This window comes from Mizuhopecten yessoensis, unplaced genomic scaffold, assembly GCF_002113885.1.
Source record: "Mizuhopecten yessoensis strain PY_sf001 unplaced genomic scaffold, ASM211388v2 scaffold11127, whole genome shotgun sequence".
NCBI lineage: Eukaryota > Metazoa > Mollusca > Bivalvia > Pectinida > Pectinidae > Mizuhopecten > Mizuhopecten yessoensis.
Window position 1 is genome coordinate 409,193 of NW_018408893.1, and position 11,749 is coordinate 420,941.

Genomic DNA, 11,749 nt, shown 5'->3' on the forward strand with positions numbered 1-11,749 from the left:
CAACTGTACCTATCTGTAACAAAGATAGGTGCAAATGTTTGTCTTGAATTGAAATTAATAAATGTTCCACTGAATCAGGGACAGTATACGTCCCTGACTGAATTGAATTTATCATAAAACTTAGGTGTACCTATCTTAAATTGCTTGAAGACAGCGAAATTATTTGAATAATATATATTGTGCGAGTCCAAAAGTGAACCGGCAGAAGGTCTGGTCTAGTCATATTTTTTTTCATTCTTGCATTTATCTAAGTTTTTTTAACATTTTAACTTGTGGAATTTTTTTAAGAAAAATAATATTTGAAATTGAAAAAAAAATGATGAAAAAAATAAAATATTATTTTCATACTGTCAGTAAATTATTGCCGAAAATCAACGGACACTGGTGGATAAAGTGCAAAACATAACTAATGAGATGTACTGTATGATTTTAAGTTACGTGTTTTGCTTGCTATGACAGTTCTGTGTTCTTTTGTTTTTGTTAAAATAGAAAAATATCTGAAGTCTCCTGTTACATTATGTAACACAGTAAATCCGGAAAATATGCACGGTATACGTTTCTAACTTTGATATTTATTGTGTTGTTCCGGTTTGACACGACGACAGGTGACAGGTGTTAAACTGTACGAAGGTGTGATTGTCCGGGATTATCAGCTTAGCAGATTCATTCTGATATATTGACCAATGAACGTTAATTCAACACAGCTGTGACACGCGAATATAAGTTTGTGCCATGTAAATGACGCATTCGCCACACCTCCAAACTGCAATGTCTCAAGGCCAAGAGGAAACGGAAGTAATGATCCAATACGACACCGGAGATTCATCCCGTAACTCCGCTAAAGCAATGGCGCCCTCCAACCCATCGGGTAAGATTGAATAACCTCACAATTTACTTGCTATAAAGCAAGTTTTCATGATATTTCTCTTGTCCAGTTTTTCAACAAGCTACAACTCATATGGCAATTTCGTGGACGTTGATTCATGCTCGGTAGATAAAGTGACTTAGTCGATTCACTAGCCGGTGTCTTATCTTCATAGATTCGATTGTTGATTGCGTTGTCAGGTTGATAGCCACGTAGTACTGATTATTTAATATTTATGCATCATCGCTCAGGCACGATTTTTTGATAACGGCTATTTTTCTTTTAAGAATTAAAACTGTGAAGATCAAGCCCATTTAGATGATTCCCCATTTATATTTTTAGGAGTTAACATGGAGATCTCAATGTCCATGACTGCTTTTAAAATTTGTTAGGATGATAATTTGATCTGTTTGTTCCTTTTATTATTCATATTTCTATTTATATTAGATAGTGACATTAATTGCTATATTATCAGATTATTGTTAATAAACTGATAAATGTGACGAAACACAATTGCTGAAATTGAAATATTTTTTTAAAATCTAACAATCTATTATTTACTGAAGCTGATAATTGAACAAAGATATTTTGCTGATACTGCAAGAATTCAGTTCAATTTCAGCTTTTAGTAAAAATTTCATTGAAATATTTCTTAAAGGATTTGAGAATTTTAAAAATCCAAATGAGATTGCACTAAATAATATTAAACAGGCTTTCAATTGTTTTATGACCTCCACACTATTAATTATATTCATTTGAATCACAAATTGTCAGCATTTTTTCTTGCCAATTTGGTAAACGGCAACCTGGATGTAATATGTTGTTTATTACCGGTAAGTTAGAAGTTTTCAGAACAAAGGTTGCATAATTTGACGGTCAGTTGGGTACATACAATAATTCTGGTGTAAATGTTAAACAGTAGAAAAGTAAACCAACTTTGTCAGAGTAAAACATTGATAAGTTTTGACAAAAATAGCCGAAATTTCACATTCTTCTTGAAAGGGATATATATATATCTACTGACGATATACTGTCGTTGGACGTGCAGTGTCAGGAACGTCATACCAGTGTTTTTTGCATATTGTCGTGGACATCTCTCAGATTTTCAGTGCTAATCCTGGTTCAAGTTTATCATGTGACATTCAAATCTATATCCCGGTCGAATCTGGAGAGAAAAAGTATTCAGTATTTTTTGTGTGGCACAAGTGGGAAATTGGGAAAATCTGGCTGGTGTTATATTTAGAACCCAAATAATTTCAGGATATTTTTTGCTATCATGCAAAAATAAACAACATGCACAATTGGAAACAGGCCCAAATTTGGCCCCAAATATATTGGCAAGAAAAAACACTGGACATATCATGTTTCCTGGCAAATTTTATCAAAACTTTTTTTTTTGCAAATGCTTTTATATAGAAACAGAATTTCAAACTATCATTATGTTTATTAAAATAAGAAAAATAACTTGGGCATACAGGTACATATATATGTATTAAAAGTGGAATCACAATGTGTTTTTTTTCAACTATAGTTCTGTTCTTTAATGTACTAATGTAGCCTGTTAAAGTTCAAGATTTCCAAACTGTTTATTTTCTATTTACCTTAATAGAAATAAAAAATCTTAGCTATCAGCTGTTGGTCACTCTTATATATATATATAGTCTTGAAGTGATGACAAGAATCTTCAAGCAAGAACAGCTAATCACTAGACAAAATCTTAAAAAGTACTACTTAATGATACTGTAAGTAAAGTCAGATTTATGTTAAGACTATAATACATCTTTAAACTAAGTTTCAGGTTGATTTGTGAAAAATTTACTGAGTTATGATGAATTTGATTCAAATGACTAATGGCATGTCATGTGTGAATTGATCTGTATAACTAATATAACCAATAATTAAATATAAATAGTACAGATATATTAAGTGAAAATCACACATATAAGTTCTGACAAACCTAACTACACTGGTTCATTATGCAGAAACAGATACAATAATTATAGAAACAGTTTAATACACAAGTGAATTTAAAAAAAAACCTTTTTATATGAGTTTCAATTAATGCAAGATTTTGTAAATTTAAAAAAAAAACTCCAATAAAAAACTTCCACTGTCCTCCTTTTTTTTCCGAACCTTGAGAAAAAAATCTGTTTCAATCGAAGTTCGTGTTTGGATTAATATTTCATTTGGTTGTTTTCTATCATTGCAGAGTCCAACGCTCTCTTGAAAACTGTAAGCTTGGTGCTGTTAACTCTCCAGAATGCAGCTCTTATTTTGGTCATGCGTTATGTGCGGATTCGACAGGGAGATATGTTCATGGCCACTACAGCTGTCATTGTCTCTGAAGCTCTGAAGTGCCTGACAGCTTTAGGGATCGTATTTTGGGAGGAAAAATTCAGTGTAAAGAATTGGATGAAACATTTGTATAACAATATCTTCAGCCAACCAATGGACTGCATCAACGTATCAGTACCCTCCCTCATCTATGTCTTACAGAATAACCTCTTATATGTGGCTGTGTCGAACTTAGATGCGGCAACATTCCAGGTATATTTATATATTCTTAATACAGTGTATAGTTTAGTATTCACAGTGATAAAGGTTCTTAAAGAAAAGCTCAATTCAATACTAATGTATGTACAATACAATCGTACTTGTATGAAATTTAAGAAACCTGCTTTAGGTTTGTTGTCAGAAATTTACTGTCACAGAAACGTGTACCACAAAATTACAATGTAATATATATGGTCCCATATATTTCTTACTTTCAATGGATACATGTTGATTATGATATTCATAAGTTATTAACTTGAACAATTGAAATAGAACTATTCTCAAGATTGGTAAATCAACAAGGGAGATAAATCTTCTACTGAGAAGAAATCCTTCAGACCAAATCTGGAAGAAATCAAATGAGATACGCTAACTAGTTTACACAATGTTAAAACCAAGATGAAATAAAAAAAAAACCCGCTTTTATAACAATTGATTTTAGAACTATTCAATATTACTACTAGAATACAGTATACAATTGTGACTTAACTGAAATATTTATTACATGATCATCTCAATTATTTAGTGAAAGTATACAGTGTTGTTTGTGAACATTAGTCAATATATTAGTTACATAACACAGGGGAAAAGTGTAGACACACCTGTCCAGAGTGAAAGAAAGATATAACTCACAATATCTCATCAATACATACCATTTTGTATGTGCTTGGTCCTGCCTTATTGGTATAAGGAATGTATAAATGTACATATTATTTGTCCTAAAGAAATTTCAACACAAACATAGATAAATACATTGTACCTGTGTACACAAGTAGATCTCATTTAATTATGTAGCAGTCAGCATTGAAAAGTTTGCTGGTCACGTGTACAAGTATACCAGGAGTTACATGATCAATAAATTTACAATAAATATACAACATTTAATATAGCGCCCTACATGTATCTAGCTGACATAAGCCGCTCTAAAGCGCTTTACAGTACATAGATACACAATTAATATATATACAGTAATCAATTCAATTTTGAGGAATTTGAGAACATTAACTGGTTTTGATGTTAATTTATCTGTTTACTACAGGTTACCTATCAGCTGAAAATTTTAACGACAGCCCTATTCTCAGTCGTGATGCTGAAGAAACAACTAAGCCGGTTACAGTGGGTGTCACTAGTGGTGCTGTTTATTGGGGTAGCCATAGTACAGATGCAACCTGATAACACCCCAGCCAAGGCAGCGTCTACAGCAACAACGGAAGTCGTACAGAACCCGACCCTCGGACTGGTCGCTGTCATCATTTCCTGCTTAATGTCTGGCTTTGCTGGTGTTTACTTTGAGAAGATCCTCAAGGGTACCAAGCAGTCAGTATGGGTACGAAATGTACAGCTTGGGTCACTTGGGGGGGTCATTGGACTTATAGCCATGTACTTGAAAGATGGAGAGAAAGTAGCAGAAAAGGGTTTCTTTTTTGGGTATGATTATGTTGTTTTCATTGTTATCTTTATCCAAGCCTTTGGTGGCCTCCTTGTGGCTGTAGTGGTGAAGTATGCAGACAACATTCTCAAAGGGTTTGCTACATCAGCTGCCATCATCATATCCTGTATTCTATCCATGTACTTTTTTGATTTCCATGTCTCTTTCCAGTTTACTTGTGGAGCATCTTTAGTAATGGCGTCTATTTACATGTACAGCAAATTTGTACCAGTACTTTCAACTAAACCTACAAATGCATAGGTAACTATACAGACGCCTTTCACTGAAGTTACACATCAAAAGGCTATTTTCTTGGCACGTTCCAATAAAGTTACAAATCCATAAGTTATCTGTTTTGAACCACTTGATTTTTCGAGAGAGATAAATATCCATGTTAACTGTTAACCGTCACATAGGCTCATTCTGGAATTTTGATCTTATGCAAATATCCTTCCAATGTATAATTACTGTCAGTTTTGAAGTATCATCCTCTCAATAGCGAAGTAAAGTACGTACCCCCGGTACAATCACAAGGAAAACCTACTTGCATAGTTCATGAAAATTACTCATGAAAAGAAAGTGATATCCGATTTTGTTAGCATATTCTTACCCTATATATAGATGACTTGTTTTTATGTACAATTTATATTTGTATGCATGAATACATAGTTTACATTAAAATGATTACAAGACATCCTCCATCCTACTGTGATGGAAGACATAATCCACTAAGAACCGTCAAAGTCATCCTTAATGAATGATAATTTGTTCTCTCTTAATTGTCTGGCGGATTTTATGGTCTCATCACAATGCTTGATTCATGATGTAATAAAAGACAAGGGAGATAACTTCAACACAAAATCTACACAGGTATAATGTGTAAGGTACACAATGACTGGATACTGTGGCAGAGTTGATGCTAGTTATTTTTTAATGTACATGTATATGTGTTGTTTTATTATAATAAGGATAATCCTTTGCCTTCCCTTATTATTATTTGTAGACATATATATATATAAAACACAAAATTGATAAAAAGATATCCTTTTCCCCCCTAAATATCGGAGATGCATTTATTAATTTCATATCAATTTAATCATGATAACGATAACATATGTTCAGAAATTATTGTATATACATGAAACTGGGTGGCCATGGGGATGGATGGAGGTCAGCACATTTAATATTTGAACACATCTCTCTATAATATTACAAATGTTTGTTTTTTCGGTAGGATCCACATCTATATCTTTGTGGATTATCTCTGTCCGTCCATCTTTTGACATCTCTCTGCCTTTTTCCTTCTTCAACGTTCTTGAGTTCAATTTACAGGATGTATCTTAAATACATTCCATAAGTTAGTATTTAACAGATGTGTATTTTGTGACATATCTCTCTCATGTGTAGTCCCTTTAAACTCCGAAATACTTGCGTTGTCTCTGTGAAAACAAAAAGTGGCCAATATATATATTCTGAAATTCAACATATATTATCCATCTTCTGATACCCATGGGTACATCGATTCCTGTCACACTCCTGTCTCATAACGTAGAGACCATAATGACATATCAAAATAAGAATAAATGTTTTAGGGGCTGAGTGTGTGATGTCTCAATAATTTATATCATGCTCAATTTGATTGGCAGAACCAGTATATGTGTTTTCCTTTTTTGCATTGCAAATAAGTTCATTATATTAGGTTGGTAGTGTTTTTTATACAGTTGACGAGAGCAGAAATGCAGATCTATATCAGTCATCATTACACTGCCTTTTTTTTGCTTTTTTTTAAAGATTACAATAAAGTATAGCAGGTACGGTCCCACTTGGAGACAAGAAACATTTGTTGTGTGATGACACCCCTTCCTTTCCAAACAAAGGGATTTAAAAAGGACCCAAGATTTTTTTAAGTGTCCTATTCAAGCTATGCAGAAAAAAACCTTATTTGAATGAAAAGGGCCATATTTTTGGAAACATTGAGGAAATAAATTTTTTTTGACCTAATTAATATTTGATTTTCACAAATCTTTATGCATAACTGTTATTTTAGTGTTTGTCTTAGGAGATATCTATGTGTGATTTTGTGTCACAGATATATAATATATATACACTATCATCAGAATTGATGCAATGTTATTATGACTACCCCGCACTTAGGGATGGACATTAAAGGAAGGAAACATTGACCCTCTAGAGAATACACTTCAAGGTATTTCTGATGTCCTTTTAAGATACGTATTTATTTTACATATAAAACCTAACTTTTTCCAAACAAATAATCAGAAGAAGAAAATTTCTGTCTAGACACCAACTTTGATATGAATGTGTCAAGTAAAAGTTGCACATGATCATATACCTTGATAATATATAATGATATTAAATAACAATGCCATACTCAATGGTGTATGATATACAAGTAACATTAAGTATATTAGAGAGTAATGTACAAGTTGTAAAAACCACATCAGGTAATTTGCTTTTTTTTTTAATATAAGTAAAAAATATAAATCACAATTTAAAAAAATACAACAAAGCTGTATCTGAGGAAATCCAGTGTGCTATTTGTCACTGTTTACATGTAAGTGCTGTCATCATTTGTCATATTGTTTACATGTGAGTACTGTCATCATTTGTCATATTGTTTACATGTGAGTACATGTACTGTCATCATTTGTCATTATTTACATGTGAGTACTGTCATAATTCGACCATAATACAACATGGTACTGTCACAGAGACATAAAACCACTAACTAACAATCTATAAAACTTTGTGCTATTCAATTATTAATTTGTTGTGTGATCATCAGAATATGTTATTATTTTATATAAAATCGTTTATATATAATTTATATATATATAAGTTATGTATTGTCATATTAGATTTGGTTTTTTTTACGTTTTCTAATAGAATGTTTCTAGTGCTAATTCAGATAATTTGTGTTGAATCTTTTTTTTCTTCATTCTGCTTCAAACATTGTTTCAAACAAAGGGTGTACATGGAACAACAGTCAGTATGGTTAAATGATAATTTGTCTCACAAGAAATGAGTGGGCTTATTAACAAACACTGTCTATTACTATTGTATAGTAATACACAATTTCTACCATAGCATGTTGATGTTATTGTAAGTGTCAGAGCATATGCACTTTTAACACATATGGAAAGCATTTTCATTAGTTGAAAAATAACTTCATAATGCTTTGCAATGCTTATCTCATAAGAAATTTCACTGTGACATCATGATTCAAAGAAATTAATTACGGTATTGTAAATGGCGCCTCATTTTAATGTATTATTTTTACCATGACAGAAACATGTTATAGTGTGTTCACAGTGTTTAACTCATTCACCCCTGAAGACACATTTGAACTCCTCCAATTCAAAGGTTGGAATAGTCCATTATGGAATTTCAGGGGTGAATGAGTTAAAAGAGCGTATAACAATCTTTTCTTTTCACAAATGTATAAGTTTGTGTTTATTGACCTTTGGATTGTGTCTTCATGTCTACAGTGCCACTGATCCGATTTTGATCTGATTTGTTAATTTAAAATATTTAAACTTAGGATTGTGTTGTGCAGGTTTTGATGACTTTAAATCATATGTAAATATCCTAACGTCTTTACTTCACATTTGATGTTTATATGGCTTATTATATTGACAATCATAAAATACGCAAGTGTCCAATCTTTATAATCTAGCTATATAATTAGTATAGTCCCTCATAAAAAAGTGGGTTTATGATATTCATTTCCTCTGTAATTACATCTGCTTGCATGCCTGTTCATTTGTCCATCATACTTGATTCCTGGGAATAGATCTATTGAATTGTTTTCATACAGGTTGACCAAACCTGTGCTGTTACATCTTGGCATGAAAGTGTGTCTTGCACTAAACACATACTTTCTTCTCCACCAAGTATCATACAAATAGGACATGGTTTAAGTTAAGTTCTTCACATTTTCATGTGGCCTTGTGAAACTTCATTTGCTGTAACATCTATAGCTTCACAGATGTCCAACATTTGAACTAGGTCACAGTGACCTAATTTTCTGCTCCACTGAGCATGGAGGTTCATCAAACTTGATGTAGTCTTATACCTGAACTATTGGGGATTTTGTACTGTGCCTATCTATATCATGGTGTTCTGTATTTTCCACTTTTTTTAAAAGGGAAAGAACTTTTCTAGGCTACTTGGCATTCTCAGGGGTTACCATACTCTTTATGCTCTTACATCAATAGGTCACTACATATTTCATAACACAGCTAGGTCAAAAGGACCTATGCAAGACTGTTCTGTTCATTTGTGTAAAATAAGAACGGAGAAGTAGAAAGCAGGGGTGGGGTATCTGTTGAGTTTTGCTTAGAAATACATTTTTTTTTATACATTTTCATGTGTACTTTTGATGGTCTGATATTTTTTCTCTTAACTAGGTTTTGTATAGACTCCTTATCATTTCAGATTACCCGGTAACTCATGTGCACTAATATAACTTATAGTTATGCTCATTGCCGTTGGTCTGCAGGTTTGTCATTTCATCCGCTCTTACTATATTTTACATTTATTTGTTGCGATGCATGCTATTTATTTCTCCAGACAGTTGAATATCAGTTCTTGTTCATGCAAGGATAAGTTTGTCAAAGTAAAATAATTGCTCGCCTAAAAATCATCAACATGCATGGCTTGTGGAATCGATAACCCATTTTTTGATAAGATGTACATGTGGTATCTGCCACTAATTACTTATATAATACCTGTGTTTCAATACTCTGTTATATCTTCGTACTTCGCATTAGTCCCAGAAAGCATTCGACCCATATCAAAATGTGCCAGATTTAGAAAAAATAAAACTACAATACATATACCGCTTGGTATATGAAAAGATGCTAACATTTTTTATGGCATCACCTATCCTGACACAAATCATTAATAGACAATGCTACAATCCACACTTATAAAATATATATGTCCTAGCAATTTTTATATTGTTTAAATATACTTGGTGATTTCCCTTTTGTTTCTATCAGTATTATATGAAATGTCTCTTTTTCTTTACGTCTATTTCATATGGATCACCAAATAATACATGCCTATTATTTAATAAGACACCAGGTGCAAGTTTGTGGAAGGTATTTTAAAACAATTTCTAAGATTTTTGTTTTTGTTTTTGTATAAACAAGTTCCTGTTTTCTTTCTTAAAAAGCATGCATGACTGATATATTGAGTACACGATGCTCAGGAAGTCCATATTCAATAATCAAGAATAGGATATCAGTATTTAATAAAATCAGATTCATCATTAAAATGGCGACCGATTATTTGAACCAGCTACTGCTTTACAGTACATCTGCAGCCTGGATGGATTTATCTTTGTATTGATAACCAAATATAATTTTAAAATGAATAATAACGCTGGTCATTGTCCACCATTTTTCAATCTATCGAAATAGATTGTAATCGAACGTGTGATTTGACATTTCATTATCAATTCATTGTAACCATTGATTTTTTTTTTGTTATGTGCATATGCCAATCCTCAACAGAAAAATGTAATAAAAGTATTTTATGAGTAATGTGGTTTGCAGGAATTTGTCGAATTTTGACATTTTTTATATATAGCATGCAATCACAGAGACTGAAGTTTAAGGTCAGTAATCAACTAATTAATGATTTCTAGTGATTTATTCATTCATAGTTTAGCTGTTTTAGATCTTATCATTTAAATGTATTTTAGCACCGTCATGTGTGCGGGTGAAATAACAAGTAATCCCCTAGTAACGACGTTGAGATATGAAAAGGGCGTCCCCAACATACTGAAGGTTGAACAAGTGTACAGGGATGGGATCTCCTATAGAAGGTGATAGATTTTAAAAAAATGATATGGCTACATATTCCTAAGTCAGCCGATGAGACAAGTAGTATTTTCTGAGAGTTTGTCTTTATGACGGGATTTAATTCAAATAAATCATCTGGTGGAAAGGATAGGATGTCAATTTCATATCTTTTTCTGAGGAGTGTTTTATCAAGTTAGATCTCATGTTAGTTAGATAGTGTTAGTGTTTATCACCAGGTACAGATCCTACTGCGAATGATCAGTAAGATAATTTGACAATGATTAGTATCATAAGATAAGTAAATCTTCTGTGAGCGATCAGTATAATAATGTCACAATGTTTATCATCAAATAAGTAATTATACTGTGATAATGTTACAAAGTTTATCATCAGGTACACGTAATCATTTCTCCTGTGAGCGATCAGTAAAATAATGTTACAATGTTTATTATCTTAAGATAAGTATTAATCATGTGAGTGATCAGTTATTAGATAATGTTACAATGGTAAGTATCTTGGGGTAAGTACATGTAGTTCTCCCATTACGATGTTATTTTTTAATAAGTAATTATCAAGTTAATGGCTATAACTATAATGCAATGTTTATCATAGGAAAGTTAATATTTCTCCAAGACGATAAAATGTAAATCTCACTAAATCATTTACATTCAAAATAAAAAAGTATTTTTCCCATTACCGTGTTAACATCTGGTTAGTAATTATCAACTCAATGGCAAGTCATATTCCGTCTTAGCGTATTGCAGAGTTATCTTCTCTTGAGAGCAGGTATTGATTGTTACGTCATTTGTTTGTGTGAGAAAATTACGTCGTTTTCTCAAAAATTGATGACGTTACTCTCAAAAACATATGACGTAACAATCAATATGTGCTCTCATCAGAAGATTACTCTGCAATACGCAAAGACGGAATAATGTTACGTTTATCATCGAATTAGTAACACACCAGTCGATGTGTTGTTGTTTTTGGGCCTTTTGTTACATGTGTATTACTATGTAACTTTTTGATACACGTACACATAGGGCTTCATGTATTGTTGTTATATAAAAACCC

General features: G+C 32.3%; 1 protein-coding gene across 1 annotated transcript; it reads left to right on the forward strand.

Annotated features, from left to right (window-relative positions):
- Nucleotides 1-583: 583 nt before the first annotated feature.
- LOC110466272 (UDP-galactose translocator-like) lies at nucleotides 584-11,502 on the forward strand. The gene is made up of 3 exons (XM_021522672.1): nucleotides 584-868; nucleotides 3,075-3,412; nucleotides 4,458-11,502. The coding sequence occupies exons 1-3, from the start codon at nucleotides 739-741 to the stop codon at nucleotides 5,106-5,108; spliced, it is 1,119 nt and encodes a 372-aa protein (XP_021378347.1). The 5' UTR covers nucleotides 584-738; the 3' UTR covers nucleotides 5,109-11,502.
- The last annotated feature ends 247 nt before the right edge of the window (nucleotides 11,503-11,749 follow it).